This window comes from Eretmochelys imbricata, chromosome 12 (assembly GCF_965152235.1).
Source record: "Eretmochelys imbricata isolate rEreImb1 chromosome 12, rEreImb1.hap1, whole genome shotgun sequence".
Lineage (NCBI taxonomy): Eukaryota > Metazoa > Chordata > Testudines > Cheloniidae > Eretmochelys > Eretmochelys imbricata.
Window position 1 is genome coordinate 43,294,971 of NC_135583.1, and position 22,486 is coordinate 43,317,456.

General features: G+C 51.6%; 2 protein-coding genes across 2 annotated transcripts in view; one reads left to right on the forward strand and one right to left on the reverse strand.

Annotated features, from left to right (window-relative positions):
- On the reverse strand, positions 1–9,633 carry ATXN1L (ataxin 1 like). Its single transcript, XM_077831026.1, has 2 exons — positions 9,531–9,633; positions 1–7,063 (listed from the first exon to the last, which is right to left on the reverse strand). Exon 2 carries the CDS (start codon positions 6,944–6,946, stop codon positions 4,856–4,858), a length of 2,091 nt encoding a protein of 696 aa, XP_077687152.1. The 5' UTR covers positions 6,947–7,063; positions 9,531–9,633; the 3' UTR covers positions 1–4,855.
- An 8,849-nt stretch (positions 9,634–18,482) lies between these two features.
- Positions 18,483–22,486, forward strand: part of AP1G1 (adaptor related protein complex 1 subunit gamma 1) — a 99,779-nt gene continuing 95,775 nt past the window's right edge. Inside the window, exon 1 of the mRNA XM_077830860.1 lies at positions 18,483–18,707. The gene's annotated coding sequence lies outside the window, so the exon portion shown is untranslated. The remainder of the gene's footprint in view (positions 18,708–22,486) is intronic.

Here is a 22,486-nt window from a genome sequence, read left to right on the forward strand (position 1 = left end):
GAAGGAAAAACTATTGGTTTATATATAGATATAGATATATAGATATATACTGTGTTTACATAGTCAACAAGTTAAATGCAATATTCATAAGAAGAGCATTAACAATAAAAATACAATCTGTGTGTAGCCAAGTACAGACTTAAAATGGTAAAACAGGAAAGGATCTCACCAAAAGTACAAATATACAGTACAAATTGATTTATTTAAAACAGTTACAAAAAAAGCACAACAAAATAGAGATTATCCTTAGAATTATTAATGCTTTGTTAAAGATCAGGTAGGAAGAGAGGGACTGGAACAAGGTTGGAGGGGAGCACCTGACTAGTTCTAAGGCTTTAGATACAATGCAGTTGGTTACATGTCTATACAGCCATTACATAACTGGGGATTATAGTTGAGGGTTGAGTAGTTATCTACAAGACCACCTAGCTGTGGGTCAGCCCAGCCCATTTCCCCAGCGTGGCAATTCCCTATTTCTTGAGATCCCGAAGCCATTTGTATGCAACAGTCCTTCCCCTTACTCTAAGGTGCTATGCAAGTGGAGAGAAACTGGGATGTACACTGTCTGGAGGGGCCTAGCATGCCTGGGAAGGATGCTAGGGGCTAGCTGTGCAGTCCTCTCCCCTCAACGCACACAGATATAAATGCAGCGGAGGGGTCTCCACCATCAGCACATTCATGGCACCAAGAGCACACCCTGGTTCAGACTCCCTGTACAGAATGCACATTCAGAGCCATTTTAGCAGCTTCCTCTGAACAATTTCAGGCCTTAGAACAGCCCGAAAGACAGAGTGGTTGTGAGTTTGACACTAGGGGAAGGCACATGCGCTGCTGCAGGCAGGAACTGGTGTTCAGGCTGCTTGAGTTGCTGTGGTTAACAAACAGAACATTTGCTAAGTTACAGGGATTTTTACTTCTCTACAGGGGAAAGAAGGGTATGAAATGGAACAAATACTTAATGTGAAAAGTGCATTTTACTAGTGCCCCTGCTAGGAAGGGCTGGCAGAGCTCCCTCTGCAGCACCCCTCCTTTCTAACCAGGGCTTCCTCTGCATAGTCTGGGAGTAATGGGAGCTCTGTCACTCAGACCTAGTCCCCCATTCCTGGGGAAACAGCGTACACCATAGCTACCAGCCTGGCCTCTGCTGGGCAGCTGTCCCCTGGAATGTTTCAGGAGATGGAACAGATGGCTGCAGATCCCCATTATTGCATATTACGGAATCTTCCCAAAGCCCCGCCGTGAGCCTGGCAGGGAAGATGTGCCTGAAGACCCCAGTGCTCTGGTCAGATCACCTACACTGGGTGAGGCTGAGGTCAGCAGCTCTCCTTCCCTCTGTAGTGTAACAGCAGAAACACCTTATTGCTCTGGTAAGTCTATCCCCACTCTTGCAAACACAGAAGCCCCTGTGGCCAACTCATTCTGGATCCTCTTTCAGATCGTCTCTTCCTGCAAACCAGAGAACCCCCCAGCAGGCTCTGTCTTGGGCTCCCCCACAGTCATTCCTCTCAGCTTCTCCCCCACTTACTACCTCCAGACTTTCCTGAGACCAGCCGACACACAAACTACCACTTCAGCCACCCATAAACAGCTAGGGGAGGTTCTGCTGACTGCTGGGGGACCTGGCAGCTTCTGTGGTCCATTTCTGTTACCTGCCTCTGCGGCAAGGGCCCAGTGTCCTACATCCTTCATTTGGTACTCCCCTTTGGATGTGGTTTCGGTGCTGCTGTAAGGGCCCAGAATAGAAGAGTGACAGCTGGAACTTACTTGCTGAACTGTGGGATTGGTCAGAGGGAGAGAAGAGGAAAAGCATTGAGAAAGGTCACACTCTCACTGGCTTCCTCCACTGAGCCCACATCAGCACTGCTTACCATAGATATGCAAGCAGGCAGCAGGACAGACTGGTAGTCAGGTGGAGAAAGGCGACAGAGCAAAATGTGGGGAGCACTGAAGTTACATTTTAGCCTGGCTGTAGATGGCTTGGAAGGCATCTGCGCCTACCCTTTTAGCTGGCTGACAGAGCACAGTGAAGGGGGCGGGCACAGTAACATCTTTCACTATGAAGCAGACTCTTCAAAACCCCTTTCTAAGAGGGACAAAGAGGCTCCTGTATTTAGTGAGGCACATGGCAGGGGTCTACACCATTCAACTGCTCAAGTAATCTCCCTCCATGCACACAACCAGCCCCCTTACATTTCTACTCCAAGATGCATGTGTACCTGCCATAACCTTCTCCTCACCTATCAACCCACTACAGAAAACTACCCCTTGGCTCTTTGCCCTGTGTCTATAACCAAAGTGCAGGCTACTCAGGACAAGCCAGTGTAACAACCAAGATCTTCATGCAGGAGAGTCAAGCAAGCAGCAAGTAGGTGAAACAGCAGGGAAGAAGTGTGATGAGAGGCCAAGCACCTAGAGCTTGACCAATCTGTTTTACAGTCAAAAGGTGCTGTGCAAACATTTGTCCTCTCTGCTGCTGCAACCAAGGGAGGCCAAAGTTTCCCAGGAAGAGTGTCATTTTGGTTTTAGTCTTTCAAATTTACTAATGGGACTAACTAGAAATTGCTTATTGGCCAGAGGGAGCTGCAGATTATGCATCCAAAGGCCAGAGAAAAGTAAAGACAGCTAGAATCTCTGCTCTGGTAGAGGCCTGGTGAGGCTACATGGCCACAGGTCCAGGCACCTTCCTGACATCAGACCAATCCACGAGCAACACAGGGAAAGCATCTGTTTGCCTTGGGGAGAGAGACAAGTGCAGACATTTCAAAGGTGGTGACAGAATAAACTGCCAAGAGTGTTCTGGGGATCCCAGCACTAGGGAGACAGGGAGATATGCCGGGTGAAGGAACATTCTGTTGACTCTCTAAGCTTCTTAATGCCTAAAACACAGTGTTCCCACATAGTGCACATACACTAGTGCCAACTCGGTTAGGAGGCACGTCAAGGGGAATGTGGACAAACACTGATCTGTTAGGAGCCACAACTACGGCAAGCTCAGCAAAACAACAAAGGTTCTGGAGGAAAATAAAAGGTGCAGAGACTGTTCACCAGCTGGAGGCATTGATACCCAAGCTACTCAGGGAGACAGAATAAAAATAGCGCCCAGCAGCCAAGCACTCCAGGCAGCAGTGTTTGGGAAGATGGAAATTGAGGAAAAAACAAGAGGAAGAGAAAGCAAGAAGATGCAAAATAGAACTGGAGTGAGACACCATCAGGAACCAGCTCGAAGCTTGAGGTGCACGCACTCCTCAAAGATACTAACGCCTCTACGCAGGCGTGTTCCGAATACAAAACCTGTTGACTGTAATACCATGAGGAATACTCAAAAGTCAGGATATGCCAAAGTGAAGGTTCTCTCATTCTCACCACCTAGTTGGCCTATTCTGGATTTCTTCTTGTGCAGTCAGAGGTGACTCGATACTAAGAATGTCCAGAGTGAGCAAGTTAGTGTGAACACAAGTACTTTCACTTGGACGGAGTGTTATGACCATAATAATGTATTAAACTGTTCTACACATCCTTGTTTAAGAAAAACGCTCATCTCTCGATTTCACTGTGTAGTTCTGCAGTGGACTCCACAGTGAAGCATCAGAGCATCCAGCGTAAAAGGACACCTACGAAATTGTCCAGAGATATTGTGCATGTTATTCCATAGTCCTGTGATTAGTATAGGGACTCTAAACTTAGTGGAAATTTTGTATCATGCCTGCACACACATTTCTCTCTTGTTTATAGTTGTTATATTTAACAAATTACCCTGGAAGGAGTGATGAGCCACCTGAAAAGTTTTTGTTTGGAGTAGTTCAGCCAATTTTGATGTATTGATGTACACAAGTGTCAGTCTTTTCACAGTGGAAGAATACATTTTCATCCTTATCTAAAGAGCAACTTAAAAACATTTTGGCTCAGTTTTCTCCCCAAAAATTCAGCTACAGTTTGAATCCAAGAATGGAAAGTTAAGCCCAAAAGGAGATTTTTTTTAGAAAGTTATGACCATGTGAAGAAAGCTTTAAAATACAGTCTTCATATCACCTTTATTATAGCAATTACCATTAGGAAATGCTATAATTAGACTTAGCTTTGGTGACAAATAATTACTTGGTATCTGTATAGTGGGGAACCAACTACAGCTCATGCCCTATCCCAGCTGCCATAGGCCCGTCCCCAGTTCAATCACTCCCTACCCATCCTCTAGGACCTTCCTCTCCAATTTCTAATATTCACTGCAGTCTCTCTTTCTACAGATGCTTTGCTAGAAGAAAGCCCAATAGGATTCAGTGGAGGAGATACATCAAGCAGAGGCCACCCGAGCAGCACCTGCATCTCCCCGCACCTCACGAACAGCTCCATTTGTGAAGAAGTTTCCTTTTAAAGTGCATGTGTGAAGAAAGGGGGTGCTAGGAGCAGTGTCCCCTGAATCCCAGTGGGGACTCACCCCTTCCCACCACGAAAAGAGGAATAAGAACTTCAGACATTTTATCTGCTACCTTAAGCTGTGGCTTTTTGGGTCTGCTCTTCTTGACTCCCCCACCCATTCTGAATGCTCAGACCCTGCCCTGCAGGAAACTCAGGCACTAAGACAGATGTGTGAAAGTCCCAACCTCTGGAATGCTTCTAGTCACACGCTCACGACCACATGCCCTGTCCTCCATCCTTAGTTAGCCCATTGCTGCTGCTCCCTGAAGACTGGAGCTCTCTAGATTCCTCAATGATCAACAATTGAACTGGAACAAATCCAGCTCTGCACGGCAAAGAGCAGCCAGGCTGGTGAACCCACCACTCAGTCTGTGCAAATTCTCCACCTGAAAAAGGTGAGGCTCACTCATGGGTGACGTCCCAGGTCATGGCCTCAAAGAGATCACTTCCCTGCATTAGAACGCCCTTCTATAGACAGCTTGACCTCCTGTGGAATGAAAGAGGGACGAAGCAGGGACGGATGAGACTCCTCCCCCTGCATGCTGTATCTTTGGAAGCCTGGGGCTGTCCAGCAGTGCTGAGCACCAGGGTCAGGCTGGGAGGACTCCGTACAGGAAATCTGGGCTGCACTGTCCCTTTCTGACTGATTCTTCCTCTCACTGGCTCTGTCGGATGGCTCTCTGGGCCCCTGACCTGTTCTCTCGGGCCTCTCTCTGGTGGGCACCAGCTGGCCTGCAAGAGGGCAGTTAGCCTGAGAAGCAGAGTTGCCATTCAAGCTCTGTAAACTGATTGATATGCAGACATCGCCCACCTGCAGCCTGTGACAGGGCAGAGCAAAGAGCTGAGCGGTCCGCCCCGGGCTACAGGAGGACCAGCCCTGGCCATACACGAAGAAGGGATGCTCGGGGGGTACGTCAATGCTCACTTTACTCTGCTGCTCCCCAACCACAAAATGCAATGTGACAAACCCAGGCCACTGACTCTCCTGGATATCCACCACTGTGCTGGAGTCAATCTTCAGGCCCCCGCTAACCTCAGCACTCCGCACAAAATCCTGGGTCTGCAGGTCTTCCACCCTCTTCAGCTCCCCTGTGGCCAGCTGTATGATGGCTCCTTTCATGAAATGGGAGGGCAGATGTGAGGAGCTGGGGGGTTGCAACTGGGCTGAGTCCTTGTCACGTGAGCTTCTGTGGGTCTGTGCATCTGGACTCTGTCTCATCAGGATTTCGGAAGCAGAAGACCTGACGGGCTCAGACCCAATACGCACCAAGACTGGCTTGCCATTAGCTATCACCATTCCTTTGGGTAACTGTCTGTGTCTAACTGGCTCCTCAGGGGACATCACATATGGACTCCTGGCCTGGCTTTTCTCAGCTGTTTCCACTGGGTTCCTCAGCAAGCCCCTTGACTCCCCCTGCTGATCAGGGATATTATGGCAAAGGTTTAAAGGGCTCAGGCCATCCTTTCTCTGGGCTGCCAGAATAGAGTAATCCTGAGAAGCCAACACCCCAACCACTCTCTGCACCTCCAAGTCAGTGTCCGGCGTGCTTCTGTGAGCTGGCACAGAGTCCTCTGTTCTCAGAGTCTGATAACCTGAAAAGAGCTGTCCATCCACCACACACTGCACTGCAGCCCCAGGGTGCGGGCCTTCAGCTTTATTGCTGGCAGAGGCCAAAGCCTCACTGGTCCTCCTCACCACACTATGCTCCAGATGTCTCTGTCCACCATTGGCAGAGGCTACCTCTGAACTCAGTTGACTTTCTTGCAGAGGAGGATCTGGGCTTCCCCCTACAGTAGAGGTCTCGTATGCTGAATACCCTGGTGGGAGCCGGGACATCTGGTAATAGACAGGAACTCTACTCTGTGTGATGTCCAGTGGCTGCACTCCAGCATGGTGCTGCATTTGGCCTGAAGGGGAGATGACAGAGGCAGCTTTGCTGAAAACATGAGCAGGAGAAGTAGTTTGGGGGGAGGGAGTGGCTTCTTCTGGAAAAAGAGAGGCATATGGCACAAAACGGGGAACATGAGAGGTGGGGAGGTTGGTAGAAGGTGATAGAAGAGGACTAGGGAGGAAGCCGGGGGGCACAGCATAGGGTACTGTGTAATGTGACCCTATAAACTGAAGAGATGTAGAGGGAATCTGAGCATAGTGGATGGGGGGATATGGAATCCCTGGATGCTGGATCAGGGAAGAGGTTACATTAAAGCTGGGGGGCAGAGGACTCATGTTCACAACCGGGTGGAGGCCAGTGGGAGAGAAGGTGGCTGGAGGCACAGCCACTTTGTATAGCATGCCATATTGATCCACAGTCAGGCCAGCTACTGCTTCAGCACCATCACTGCCAAGGCCATATGGTAATGGTGCTTGGCTCTGTCCAGTCACCATGACGCTCCTGCACCACTCTGGGGCATCGCTCACCGGCGTGTGATTGGTAGAGCAGCTGGCTACCCTCCCCACATCCTCACTGGTGACAGGAAGGTCTCGTTTCTTTGGGGGAAGGCATTCCTGGCTTCTCTCATGAGCAGGTTTCATATTGCTTTGTGGTGTCCCAGGAGAACTAAATGGCACTGCTTCCTCATGTGGGCATCAGCAGGGGCTGCTCTGCATTGGCTTTGAACTCCCCAGCACTGCTGGCTGCCACAGCCTCATCTGCCAAGGAACAAAGAGAGAAGTGAGAAGCCAACAGGTCCCACACAGCGAATGTAGAACTAAGGCAGAGAGGCCAGGGAGCCTCCTCCTGACAGGACACAAACCAGAAGTGAAAGGGGAGGAGAAAGCAGAGTGGGAGCAATGGCTGGGACAAGGCAGTCTGGAGAAGACTACAACACAACCAGTAATCCAGGAAGTGGAAAAAGCCCCCCCTCCACCCTGAGAACTGGGTTGGAAAAAGAAAAAAAAAGGCCCTAACCCACACAGACAGCCCACCCCGGGGGGGGAGGAGAGGAGGGAGAGGAGCCCCCCCCGCACACACAGTCCCCCCGGGGGGAGGAGACCAGGGCGAGGAGCGCCCCCCCCGCACAGACAGCCCCCCCGCACAGACAGGCCCCCCCGGGGGGGGCGAGGAGCGCCCCCCCCGCACAGACAGGCCCCCCCCGGGGGAGGGGGCGAGGAGCGCCCCCCCCGCACAGACAGGCACCCCTAGGGGGACGAGGAGCGCCGCCCCCGCACAGACAGGCACCCCCGGGGGGGACGAGGAGCGCCCCCCCCCCGCACAGACAGGCATCAGGCATCCCCGGGGGGGGGACGAGGAGCGCCCCCCCCGCACAGACAGGCATCCCCGGGGGGGGGGGGACGAGGAGCGCCCCCCCCCACACACAGACAGGCATCCCCGGGGGGACGACGAGGAGCGCCCCCCCCCCGCACAGACAGGCATCAGGCATCCCCGGGGGGGGGACGAGGAGCGCCCCCCTCCGCACAGACAGGCATCCCAGGGGGGGACGGGACGAGGAGCGCCCCCCCCCCGCACAGACAGGCATCCCAGGGGGGGACGGGACGAGGAGCGCCCCCCCCCGCACAGACAGGCATCAGGCATCCCGGGGGGACGGGGACGAGGAGCGCCCCCCCCCGCACAGACAGGCATCCCCGGGGGGACGGGGACGAGGAGCGCCCCCCCCCGCACAGACAGGCATCCCCGGGGGGACGGGGACGAGGAGCGCCCCCCCCCGCACAGACAGGCATCCCCGGGGGGACGGGGACGAGGAGCGCCCCCCCCCCGCACAGACAGGCATCCCCGGGGGGACGGGGACGAGGAGCGCCCCCCCCCCGCACAGACAGGCATCCCCGGGGGGACGGGGACGACGAGGAGCGCCCCCCCCCCGCACAGACAGGCATCCCCGGGGGGGGGGACGACGAGGAGCGCCCCCCCCGCACAGACAGGCATCCCCGGGGGGGGGGGGACGACGAGGAGCGCCCCCCCACGCACAGACAGGCATCCCCGGGGGGGGGGGACGACGAGGAGCGCCCCCCCCCGCACAGACAGGCATCCCCGGGGGGGGACGACGACGAGGAGCGCCCCCCCCCGCACAGACAGGCATCCCCGGGGGGGGGGGGGGACGACGAGGAGCGCCCCCCCCCCGCACAGACAGGCATCCCCGGGGGGGGGGGGACGACGAGGAGCGCCCCCCCCCCGCACAGACAGGCATCCCCGGGGGGGGGGGGACGACGAGGAGCGCCCCCCCCCGCACAGACAGGCATCCCCGGGGGGGGGGGACGACGAGGAGCGCCCCCCCCCGCACAGACAGGCATCCCCGGGGGGGGGGGACGACGAGGAGCGCCCCCCCCCGCACAGACAGGCATCCCCGGGGGGGGGGGGACGACGAGGAGCGCCCCCCCCCGCACAGACAGGCATCCCCGGGGGGGGGGGACGACGAGGAGCGCCCCCCCCCGCACAGACAGGCATCCCCGGGGGGGGGGGGACGACGAGGAGCGCCCCCCCCCCGCACAGACAGGCATCCCCGGGGGGGGGGGGACGAGGAGCGCCCCCCCCCCGCACAGACAGGCATCCCCGGGGGGGGGGGGACGAGGAGCGCCCCCCCCCCGCACAGACAGGCATCCCCGGGGGGGGGGGGACGAGGAGCGCCCCCCCCCCCCGCACAGACAGGCATCCCCGGGGGGGGGGGGACGAGGAGCGCCCCCCCCCGCACAGACAGGCATCCCCGGGGGGGGGGGGACGAGGAGCGCCCCCCCCCCGCACAGACAGGCATCCCCGGGGGGGGGGGGACGAGGAGCGCCCCCCCCCGCACAGACAGGCATCCCCGGGGGGGGGGACGAGGAGCGCCCCCCCCCGCACAGACAGGCATCCCCGGGGGGGGGACGGGACGAGGAACGCCCCCCCCCGCACAGACAGGCATCCCCGGGGGGGGGACGAGGAGCGCCCCCCCCGCACAGACAGGCATCCCCGGGGGGGGGACGAGGAGCGCCCCCCCCCGCACAGACAGGCATCCCCGGGGGGGGGACGAGGAGCGCCCCCCCCCGCACAGACAAGCATCCCCGGGGGAGGGGGCGAGGGGGAGGAGCCCCCCCGCACAGGCAGCCCCTGGGGGGGGAGCGGAGGCTCTTTCGCCGGGGCCGGGAGGCGCGTGGGGGGGGCGTAGCCCCTCGCGCGCCGTTGACTCACCCGCCATCTCCCGGCTCCTGGGCCCCGATCCCCGTCGGTCCCGGCGCCGCCCGCAGCCGCCTCCGGGCCCCGGCCCGGCCCCTCCCGGAGTGCGGCGCGCGGCGATGACGCACAGCTCCCGCGCGCCGGAATTTCCTCAGCCAGGACGAACCGCGCGTCACCCTGGGTCTTCGTGCGGCGCGCGGGGATGACGTCAGTGCGCGCGTTGCCGCGCCGCCTGGGCGGTGACCGTCACCATAGCGACCTGTCCTGCCCGCTCCGCGCATCGTCCCTGCCCCAGCCCTCGGCCCCGCCCCCTTTTCCTCAGCCCCGCCCACTGCTCCAGCTCCCTAGCGACCCCCCGTGGCCCGCCCCAGGCAGCCTCCGCAAGCCGGCCCTGGGCCACCCCACTGCTCCCCTGCGGTGCCCCGCCCCTGGGTAGCCCCTCCCCCCACCGCCAGGCTCCCCCAGCGCCCAAGGCGCCTCGCAGTGGCATCCCCCTGACTGCCCACCTGTTCTCAGCATGCCCCGGCGGCCGGCCGGCCTGGGCGCGTGCTGCAGCCCTTGGTCCCCGCGCTCCGGAGGGGCAGGCGGCTGAGGCCATCCCTTTTATGGCCCAGCTTCCATTGGCCAGAGCAACGCTCTCGAGCTCCCAGAGCTCTTCCTCGGGTCTGGAAACGGTACTCAGCGTGTCACAGCTCAATACAAATCATAGTCCTACCACAACGTTGGGGTGATTCAGTGGGGATCGGTCCTGCTTTGCCAGGCGGTGGGACTAGCTGAGCTCCTGAGGTCCCTTCCAGCCCTGAGATTCCATGATTCTAGGAACAAAGAGCGCGGTTATTGGGTTACAGATTGTTGTAATGAGCCGTAAATCCAGGGTCTTCATTAAGATCTTGATTTTTTAGTGTACAGAAAAGTTATAGCTATAAACCCTCATGCTTCAAGGCTTAAGCCATTCTCTAATTATTAAGGGTAAACCAACCCTTCACTTGAGATAGGTTATTCTATAATTTCTTGCTGTGGAGTTTCTTGCACCTTTCTCGGAAGCAGTTGGTGCTGCCACTGTTAGACACAGGATACTAGACTAGATGGGCTCGTACATCTGATCCAGTTTGGCGATTCCTGTGTTCCTAAACTAAAACCAGGGAGGTGTCTCTCAAACTCAGTTATTTGCTTCCATCTCTTTTCCTGATACTATTCTCAGCGTCATCCCTAAAAGAGACTCTCTTCAGCAAGTATAATGGCTAATGTGACATAGCAAATATTTCTTCTCCAGAGCTTTTTGACAATGGCAGCATGCCAAGGAGTCTGAAGCATGTTGTCTGTGTGAGCTCTTCAGGACAGGGGCCTCTCTGCCCAGGACTGAGCACACTGTTGCTCCAAAAATCATCAGTTTTATGATCACTAAATATTTTGCTGCGTTGTATCTACCTTATACGTCCAAAAAACCTTTGAAAAAGGATAGGTTTCAGAGTAACAGCCGTGTTAGTCTGTATTCGCAAAAAGAAAAGGAGTACTTGTGGCACCTTAGAGACTAACCAATTTATTTGAGCATAAGGTTTCGTGAGCTATAGCTCACTTGCATCCGATGAAGCGAGCTGTAGCTCACGAAAGCTTATGCTCAAATAAATTGGTTAGTCTCTAAGGTGCCACTAGTACTCCCTTTCTTTTTGAAAAAGGAGTTGGTATGGCTCCTCTTATTTCCTCTAAAACAGCATTTCTTGCTTGGCCAGCAACGCTGATGTCTAGTCGAGCAGTAAAGGAGAGGGGTACTGAGACAGGAGGTGGGACTCCAGAGGGGTGTATCTCTCTCTGCAACTGCCATCTAAAGAATATAGACAGGTTTCAGAGTAGCAGCCGTGTTAGTCTGTATTCGCAAAAAGAAAAGGAGGACTTGTGGCACTTTAGAGACTAACCAATTTATTTGAGCATAAGCTGCTCAAAGCATAAGATGCATCCGATGAAGTGAGCTGTAGCTCACGAAAGCTTATGCTCAAATAAATTGGTTAGTCTCTAAGGTGCCACAAGTACTCCTTTTCTTTTTTCTAAAGAATATAGAGAACCACTCACTGCAAATACATTCAGTTGATGCAGGGAGTTGAATTTCAGAGCAGACATCAGGAAAAACTGGGCAAGGTATGGCTAGTGTGTCTTGTGATGTGACACCTGGGAATGGGGTGTGTCTGCCTAAGCTGCTCAATTATTTCCTGGGTTGAGTCTCCATGCAGGAAGTCGCAGGCCCTCTCACTCTGTGCAATCCACATCCTCTTAGTTCCCTAGGGCTTCTCTATCCCTGCTCTCTGGAGCATTAGAATCACAGTAATCTGTTTTTCCCCCCCAAGTCCTAGGTCCTTATCTCAGCTCCTGCCTTTCTCTTAGTCTTTATTTCCCCACCTCCACTCTCACATGTGCTTCTTTCCCCCCCCCCCCCACCATACACACCTCCGTTAGGCTGTTGCCAGTGTGTTGCTGCTAATAGCTTGGTTTGTTTTCAGAGTTCCGTGATCTGTGTGGAGCGGATGACAGTTTCTGGGAAATGCAGAGAGAAAAACAATGTGTCTGGTTTGAAACAGAGGCCCTAGAAATGTCTAGGATCTGGTCTGGAGGCTTCCGTAGTATGCTGGGTGAAGGGGTGGTACCAAATTGGGCTCTGATGGTAGTGACATTGTGTTCAGGCTGCACTGGGATCATAGATATCGTAGGGCTAGAAGGGACCTCGAGAAGTCCTGTAGTATCCATTCCTCCCTGAGGCAGGACCAAGTAAACCTAGACCATCCCTTACAGGTGTTTGTCTAACCTCTTATTGAAAACCTCCAGTGATGGGGATTCCACAACCTCCCTTGGATGTCTGTTCCAGAGATAAACTATCTTTATGGTTAGAATATTTTTTTTAATACCTAACCTAAATATTCCTCGCTGCAGATTAAATCCAATTATTTCTTGTCCTACCTTCAGTGAACATGGAGCACAATTGATCACTGTTCTCTTTAGAAGAGCCCTTAACATATTGGAAGACTGTTAGTAGGTCCCTCCTCAGTCTTTCCCCTCCCCCCAAACTAAACATGCCCAGTTTATTTTAACCTTTCCATATAGGTGAGGTTTTCTAAACAGTTTGTCATTTCTGATGCTCTCCTCTGGACTCTCCAGTTTGTCCACATCTTTCCTAAAGTGTGGCACCCAGAACTGGACACGGTATTCCAGCTGAGGCCTCCACAGTGCCGCATAGAGTGGGACAGTTACCCCCTGTGTCATACTACAATGCTCCTATTCTACACCCCCAAATATTAGCCTTTTTCACAACTTCATCATATTTTTCACATATATTCAATATGTGATCCTCTGTAACCCACAGATCCTTTTCAGTAGTATTACCACCTACCCAGTTATTTTTGATTTTTCCTTCCTAAGTACTTGTCATTTATCTTTATTGAATTTTATCTTGTTGATTTCAGACCAGTTCTCCAATTTGTCACAGTCATTTTGAATACTAAGTCTGTTTTCCAAAGTGCTAGCAACCCCTTCCAGCTTGGCATCATCTGCCAATTTTGTAAGCATATTTTCCACTCCATTACAGATTGATCCACCTGTGCATGTTAGTCATTAACACACTGAGATTTTCCAAGTCTTATCTGATATTAAATAAGAACAGCCGTACTGGGTCAGATCAATGGTCCATCTAGCCCAGTATCCTGTCTTCTGAGAGTGGCCAGTGCCAGGTGCTTCAGAGGGAATGAACAGAACAGGCAATCATCAAGTGATCCATCCCCTCCCAACTTCTGGCAAACAGAGACTAGGGACACTCAGAACATGGTGTTGCATCCCTCCCGATCCTGACTAATAGACATTAATGGACCTATCCTCCAGGAACTTATTTAGTTCTTTTTTTAACCCTGTTATAGTTTTAGCCTTCACAACACCCCCTGGCAAGGAGTCCCACAGGTTGACCGTGTGTTGTGTGATGTAGTACTTCCTTTTGTTTGTTTTAAACCTGCTGCCTGTTAATTTCATTGAGTGACCCTAGTTCTTGTGTTATGTGAAGGAGTAAATAACATTTCCTTATTCACTTTCTCTGCACCAGTCAAGATTTTATAGACCTCTATTGTATCCTCCCCCATTACTCATCTCTTTTTGAATGTGAAAAGTTCCAGTCTTTTTAATCTCTCCTCATACAGAAGTTCCATACCCCTAATCATTTTGGTTGCTTTTCTCTGTATCTTTTCTCTGTATCTTTTCCAATTCTAATATATTTTTTTTTATATGGGGTGACCAGATCTGGATGCATTATTCAAGTGTGGGCATACCACGGATTTATATAGATGCATTGTGATATTTTATGTCTTATTATCTATCCCTTTCCTTATGGTTCCTATCATTCTGTTAGCTTTTCGATTGCCACTGCACATTGAGCAGATGTTTTCAGAGAAATATCCGTGACTCCAAGATCTCTTTCTTGAGGGGTAACAGCTAATTTAGACAGCATCATTTCTTATGTATAGTTTAAATTATGTTTTCCAATATGCATTACTTTGCATTTATGGAAGTAATGATATTCCATATTATGAAAACTGTGGCACATATCTGCCTTAGAGAAAAACTCACTGAAAAGACCCCTGCAGCCAAATGGAACATGTGCATGTATAGTTCTGCTGGCCCAGCTGCCCAGTTTGGTACTGCTATGTGCATTCCTAAAGCATCCTCCATTGTAGTGGTAACTGGGTGCCCAGCAGGGGCATTGTGTCTGCTTTAAGCTGGCAGTTCTAACAATTACTCCTGTGCCACTGTGCACATGCAGAATTCATGTCCCCTGCAGATGTCTTTGCTTCCTCACAGAACCACTGGTCTATAGTATATAACCTGGTGTCAGGAGTAAATTCAGACCAGAAATGGAAAAAAGCAACACATGTAGCAGACAGATGGAACAGCAACAAAGGTTGTGGGATCTCATCAACATGCCACACTTCAGTGCCCCAGAGAACTTCAGCTTTGACAAACCTTCGCTATGGACAGACTGGAAACAATATTTTACAAGATTTGGAATTGCTATCAAGAAACTGGAGATATTAGAATTCAAAGTCATTCCATATGAAGTATAATTTTGATCATATCAGCTACTCACATCACCCACAAACAAATGGAGAAGGTGAGAGAGCTGTACAGACAGTCAAGAAAATCCTACAACATCCATTTCTTGCTCTTCTGAGTTACAGCACAGCAATAGCAGCTACTGCATATAGTCCAGCACAGCTCCTGATGGAGCTACTGTTCCAGCTTTGGAAAAGAACATATTTCCATATTTCCAGACATGAAGGGAGTAGTCAAATCGGATAAAAAGGCTAAAAGAAATTATGAACACTTTTACAATAGATGTCATGCAGTGAACTCCCAGGTCTAGAACCTGGTGACCATGTTTACGTCTAATAGGATGGACAACTTTAGCTGCCATGAAGAAAAAGAATTCAGCACCAAGATCATATGTGATTGAGACTGACAATGGAGAGTTCAACAGAAACAGCTGACATCTACACTTTGTTCCTCAGAAAGAATAATTAGCATAGCAAACTACAGATGGCAGATGCAGAATAAGACTATGACGACTCAAGGATGCTAACCAACCACAGCCAGTTTACATCTAATGGACAGCCAGATGACCAAGTCGTTATGTATTCGAGTTGTGTAATTAGAAAACCAGTATGATTCAGAGACACTTAATAGACTGATTCATATTGAACTTCAAAGACAGTAATAATGTAAATATTGTAAATGGTAGAAACATAGAACTTAAAGAGAGAGATGTAATGGAATGCTAAACTGTGTTATTATTTTTAGCCTCTAGGTCGCACTGTGTGTAAAATACCTGATTTAAATAAACATCAGCCCAGGGCTGTCCTTACCCATACGCAAAGTACGCAGCTGCGTAGGACAATAGGAAATTTGGTGCACAAAATTTCTTGGTGCCCTACGCAGCTGCGTGCTGTGCCAGCCCCTGCTCTGCCTCTTCCCCATGACCCCCCGCCCCTACTCCGCCCCAGCCTCACCCCCACTCCATCCCTTCTCCTGAGGACTGCAGCAGGGGTCAGGCCTACCCTGCACTCACTGGGCGGTGGTAAGTATAGTGACCCAGCCCCAGCCCAGTTTGTGCTGCCGGCTCCCAGCGAGTGCAGTTCCCTCTGCCCCCAAATCTGGGAGCCAGGGGACCAGAGCGGAGCGGGCTGGGTCTGGGTCTCTCCACTTCCCGCCACCCCGTGAGTGCAGGGTCGGGCTTGCCCTGCACTCACCAGGCGACAGGAAGTGGAGTGACCTGGCCCCAAATCGCTCCTCCGGCTCGTGCGGTGGGGCAGTTTCCCCCCTGCCCCCAAAGCCTGCTCCTGCCCCCCCACAGAGGCCTGGGGCCATCCTCTGCTTCCCCACGGGGGGGCTGCGTAGGGCACCAAAATGGCTAGCAACAGCCCTGCCTCAGCCATACCTGGCAGAGCATTAAAGGATTTTATGATTAGCGCAGCTGGTGTATCTGGTGAACACTCTGTAGCTAGTCTATATCTGGCAGAAGCACATGATACCCTCTGTGCTGGGCAAGATAGTCCAGATTGTTGGTGGTGAATATTGATAACTAGATTGGGCCCACAGGAGCACTGGGGTTCGGCTCATCCACCTCAATCCATTACAAATCTCCATGACCAGCAGCGTTCTGTCATAGAATGCAGTTCCATTCAGATGTGTTCTGAAGACTTTAGAAATTCTTTGTCCTTTGGGGACAGCCTGAATGTTAGCTCCTTCAGTGATGACAAAGAGCTAATGGGAAAGCTACCAACATCTTCATCTCCATGTCCTTTGAGGGATCAGGCAGTTTTTACGCAGCGTATGTGGGACAGGAGAGAGAGAAGGGTAATTAATGGCTTCAAAGATAAAAAGGCTCAGACTACATACCTAGTAGCAATAAGGTCAACTCCAGAAGTGCTTGGTTCTAGGACTTTAGTTCTGAGGAAGCTCTTTGAGACAGAGACTGTCATTCACTAAATATTTGTACAGTGCCTAACACAACAGGGCCCAACCTGTTATCATCAAGCACCTGTTGTGGTTCCCCATGGAGTCTGAATGCAATTGGAGCTATGTGATTCAGCTGAGGGCTAGAAGCTGTGCTGCACTAGAGTAGCTTTCTGGTGCCCAGACCTTCTCTGTGCTCTCTTTAGAATCATTCGGATCATTGTTAAAGGATATAGAAGTTGAGTTAGGTATTTCCTGCCGTGTAGGAGGAAGGGAATATGAAGAGTTTTGTAGGGCCACCATTCCCTCACAGTGTAGGGAAGCTATGCTACCGCCCCCACCCTCAGTTTCCTCCTGGTTCTCCTACTAACTTACCACAGGTCAAGTATTTCAAACAAGATTTCCCTTCCAGGCTCTAATGTATTGGCTTTTTATAGTTTCCAGTGGCCCTCCAGTTCCAAAACTTCCTTCTCAGCTAAGGGATTACACGGCCTTACTTCCAGGGTTTAGTGCTACACTTATCCCTCATCTCTTTAAATTAGCTTCCCAGAGGTTCCACTGAAGCTAGCAAAAATCTTCAAGAAACAGAACTCAAAGCAGAATGCTTATAACAATGCTTTTTCCTGCAAGGCATACCTGCTAGGGTGCAGCCCCCCTCCATAGCTTGGAGCCAGATCACCACATCTTAGTCCTAGCTCTACTGAACTATCTTTCCTGGTGCCTTAAGGACTCCTACAAGTGAGGCCTCTACTTCACCTGAAGTCTCTCCCTTAGCCTCTCCCTTATTTACCTCAGAAGTGTGATTGTGTCATATGACTCACTGGTCACTTGACCATCTTCATTTTCCCCTCCTGGGGAGGAGATATGGCTGTATCAGAGCTGGGGCTGAGACCAATCCTCTCTTAAAGGGCCAGCCACATTCTCACAAAGAGCAGCACCAGAGTCTCACAACAAACTGGTGTAGTGAGGGAGCAGGGCTCTAGGTCCAGAAAAGAAGATTGGGAGCAAGAGTCAGGGACAAATAATATTTCTACTTTTATTGTTCTCACCTCTGCTTTGGCTCTTATTCTCCTCTTTGCCTCCCTCCCGCTCACCTCTTTCTTGCCCTCCTCCATCTACTGCTCCTATCAGTTCTATGTTCTCCATCTCTCCCATGATGCCTACAAACCCCAGAAGACTACTAACGGGAAGGCAGGTGACAAGCTATGCCTCTGCTTTTCTTGCTCTTTCTTTCCCTATATCTAGCCCCAATGAAAAAGAGAAAGGAACACCACCAAAAAAACATGTCAAGTACACAAAACTAACCAAGATGATCCAATTCTTCCCCATAGTCATTTGCTTGTATGTTGTATCTACACCTCGTACCTTTCACATGTGTAATTACATTGTAAGCTCTACAATATGTGAACACGGAGGCCCAGAATTTTGCCACACCATTCCTGTTAGTGAAGGAGAGAAAGGTTTGAATGCAGGAATTTCTTCTTCTGAAAACACATAAATAGTTAAAAGAACAGAAAACATACGTTCCAATGATAGTTTTGCCAATATTGTTTGTGAATTCAATGCACTAAAATATGCATCCATGGGCATCCTAAACCCCAGGTATCCTGGGACGTGTGCTTATCTTCTAATTCCCTAGCTGCTTGGAGCACTGGTGTGTAAGCCAGGCCATACTGAGTTTATTCCACTTGTAGAAAGGGGACAGAAAGTGTCTCTGACAAAGGACACAGCACAGCTTTCTACAGGGCTCCTGAAGCGGATTAAATAAGGAGCCCTCATTCTATTGCCAGATTTGAACCTGCGGGGAGGGGGCGGAACCCTCTTTCGCAGTGTCGGGGCCAGCCGGCCGCATCTCGCGGCAACACTCGGAGCGGTGACTAGCCACGCGTCTGACGTCATCACTGCCTGCCACGGCGCTAACGTATCGCTCCTCGAATATGGGATTTCAAGGCTGCTTCCGCCTAGGAAAGTAGTTCTCAACTTCCTCTGCCGCCGGCACCAGCGAACGGCCTGCTGTACGGGAGGCTGATCAGCTGGGACTGCAGTGTCGGCGGAGCGCCGCCCCTCACGAGGTGGGTCCGGGAAACGGAGAGGAGAGAGTTCCCGTCCTGCGAATCCTTCCGCCTGCGGTATCGGTGCTGAGGCCGCGAAGCCGCCATTTTGGATGCCTGGCTCCTACCTCCGCCGCTTCCTCCGCTGCAGGGACCCGGCCCGGTGAGTGGGGGCGGGGACCCCGGGGTCATTGCCCCCCCCCGCCAGGCCTCTCGCCCCCGGCGCCGTGTGACCCGGCCCTCTCCCGTCGGCCGCGCCTGACGGCCCCGGACTCCGCCCGCAGGGCCAGCGCAGCCCCCTCCCCTCCAGCCTGGTCCTCTGGACCCCCGCCCCCCTCGCAGGGCCAGCGCAGCCCCCACCCGTGTCCTCTCCCATCGTCGGCCCAGCCCGATTGGCCCAGCCCCCACCTGTCCGGGGGGCCCACGTAACCAACCCTCCCTCCCTCCTCCCGCCTAGCCCTGGGGCCTCTCCCCCGGCCAGCCCACTGCCCCGCGTCCCCCCGCCGGCCTAACGCTTCCCGTGTCCCCCCCCGCCCTGCCGGACGGCGTAACGCCCCCAATCCCCCGTGTCTGCTCCCCCTGCCAGCGTAACGCCCCCAATCCCGTACCCCCTCCGGCCACTGTAACCGCCTCGGTCCTGTATCCGCACCCCCTTCCCGTTTCCCTTCCCCCACCAGGCCAGCCTAATCCCCCCAAACCCACTCTTCTGTATCCCCCTCACCCACTGGCCCAGTGTAACTCCCCCGTGTCCCCTCCCCTGCTTCCCCAGCCCCTCTATCCTGTATCTCCTACTCTGTTGGGCTAGCATAATCTTCTCCCCCACCCCAATCCCGTATGCTCTCTTCCACCGTGCCAGCATAACTCCCCGATCCAACACCCAATCCCCGAACACCCTTGTCCCATATCCCCTCTTGCATTGGGCCAGCATAAATCACCCCCAACCCTCTTGTGTCCCCCCTCCCCGCCAACTTAATCTCCACTCCTGCATGTGTCCCATGTTCCCTTCTCCATCTGGCTAGCGTAACTACCCCCCTATCTTTGTCCCACCCACAACCTTGTGCCTCTCTTCTGTGCTTTACTGGGCTAGCATAACCCCTTCCTGTCCCATAGAAGCTTCCATGCATCCTTCATGCCCTTGCCCCATATGTCCTGTGAGCCCCCTGCCCATATTCATGTCCTCCACTCCTCACTTCAACTCGGCTGCCTCGTGTGACCCCCTTTCCCTACCAGCCTAGTGGAAGAGCTTTCTGCAGAGACTCTCCCCAGCTCCAGCATAACCCACCTACCTGCAATTTTGCTGCCCTTCTGGTCCCACTCTGTATGTCCCCCTCTGCTTCCCTACTGGCCCATCATGAGCCCCTCCATCAACCCCATCTCTGTCCCCTCAGCTCTGACTCTCCCTCCAAGTTCCACACAGCCTCCCATAAACCATCCAACCTGACTGCCCTCTTTCCCTTGATTCCCCTACGGCTGGGGTGAGGACAGTGGGTTCTGTTGCTCTGGTCCTGCCCTTTCTTTGCTGAAAAGACAGCTCCCACCCCTGCTGCTTCAGTGAGGAGTAGAAAAGCTCTCATACAACTTTTAAACAGGAAATTTTAAGGCTATTTACTAGAGGTTGTGCCAGAACTTGAGGAAAAACTCATGAAATGTCATTTCCTTTGAAGACTATTGGGGTGATGTCTGTGTACCAGGGGTACCACTGAGTTTGTCCGTACTCTTTACTCTGGTATTTCCTAAGCTGTAATGCACTGAGGTGTCCTGTTCATGGGTTTTTATTTAGTGTTTGTGGATAGCACCATAGTTATGTCTGTCTAGCTCTTTGCAGAGAGAAAAGCCACAGTCCCTACCTAAAGCCATTTCCAGCAAGCTGCGGGTGCAGAGTTTTGCTGGCAGTGGAGTGATTTCCAGTGATGGATCCTGGGACTGTTTCAGAGTCCCTTCTTCTAGGGTTTGTTGAACTTTTTCTCAAACCATATGGTGTGGTGTTACTCAGGTGCTGATTTTTGGGTGCGGATTAATTGTCGAAAGTCTCAAAATCAGACTTTGTCACCTTGTACATACTGACTTGTACATACTGATTTTAAATGCTCTGTTGTGATTTATTGTAGCACTTGGCGTGTGACATGCTTGATGAAGAGCTGTGGAAACATTAGTAGTGTCCTTAGGAGAGGTGGCGTGTTGAGAGTAGAGCTTGAAAAATGGGTTTGACATCTGTTTGCCTACTACTCAGAGTGAAAAGTACCCCTGCCACCTCAGTTCCCCCAAGCCCAAGCAATTCTGTACTGCATTTTCACTGTAGTGAATTTTAACTGTCAGTCTTCGATTTAGCATACTTTTAAATAACTTGCTATCTTTCTTGTATTTGTGTTTTAACTTCTTGCCTTTTCTGGCTTCACTCCATTTTTTCCCCTCTTTTCATTACTATGTTAGTGTATATTTTCTGGTTTTCAGTGTCTGTTTCCTCTTTTCTTTCTCCATCCCTTTCTCTCTCTTCAGTTACACTGTGTGCACTACTCTTTCCACTTTAGTTTGCCTGTCCCACTCAGCTGCCAGATTTTCTCTCCTTTCCCTCACCCACACTCTCTACTGATCCACTCCTTCATCCATGAAAACTTTGTCAGACACCGAGGAGCTTGGTTAGAGAAGAGAGCTCAAATTAGATTAGAGACTCTGCTCTTGTATGTTGCCCCACAACACAAATCCTCCTTGATCTCTCCTATATGCTGGGAAAGGAGAGAATATTTAAATTACTACAAGGATGTGATTCCCACTAGTAGGCTTATGATAAATTTGAAACTTCACCCTAGGATAATAGAAGGGAGAATGAGCATTTTCTTTCTCACATTCCTCTGCTCCCAACACAGTGTCTCCTGTCAGCTCTAAGGATAGGGTCTCTGCTAATCTACCCCTTTCCTAGCTGCCTCCACGTTTTTGTTGTCTTCGTCTCCAATGAATAAGTCATAACTTTCCCTTGCTGTTGCTCTTAGATTTGCCAAGCAGCAGAGAATATGACATGATTCTTGTCAGCTTCATTGTTGCTCACAGGGTTCTCAATAGCAACAGTGGAAAATTGATGAGACTGGTCATTTGTCACGTGACAGCTGGGCAAAGCTATGAGCAACAACAGAGGGATTGGAGTTGTCTGTCTGCAGACTTAGAAACAAGTACTTTATTGGTTTACATTTTGTTTAGATTTGGAAAGTTATCTTTGAAACCATGAGTGCTAGAAACTTTTAAAAATTAATGTTTTAAATTTTGTGAAAGTTGGTGGCAGGATTCCTCATCCAGGAAAATTTACCACTCGCTCTACTGGATTTTTCAGCCCTTATTGTGTTGGGAGAATTGCATAGTTCTCTATTGCTTTAGAAATTGGCCTTTGGTTTATAGTTGTCCCTATAATAATGCAAATCTTTCTGGTGAAGGAGATTAAAATTAACCAATGTTGAATGGCTTGTTCTTGATCAAATTCTGATGCTTTCTGGGACATGTGGGTCTTAAGTGCATATGTTTACTCAGATGGCAAGCACTATATTATTGGATTAGCATTAGCAGGTCTGGTAAGTAAATATCTCAGGCCAAAGTATCAAATCTAGCCCAGGTTACTAATGTCCAAAAGGCATTGCCCTCTGATAAAGACCACATGGTGACCTCTATGAAATGATTGGGATGTCCCAGTCCAGTTGCTGATTGGCCACTGTTCATGTTACAAATGAGACTCACTGACAGTGGCTAAGGATTGAATGGACTGCCGAAGCTGAATGATGATGGTGCTTCACAGCCTATGGCTGAAATTACCTAATGTGGAAAAAATTTACATTAATGCTGCCTGAGATGTGACTACTCTGTAGAGTGAGGAGCCTCCAGGCTTTCAGTCTGGCACTTTCCCCTGGTGTTAACTCTTTAAAGAAAGACAGTTCTTCTCTGTCATGCTGTAGTACTACA

What these genes read in the sequence shown, in the direction of transcription:
- ATXN1L (XM_077831026.1), bottom strand. Translation starts at nt 6,946, where the DNA reads ATGAAACCTGCTCATGAGAGAAGCCAGGAATGCCTTCCCCCAAAGAAA.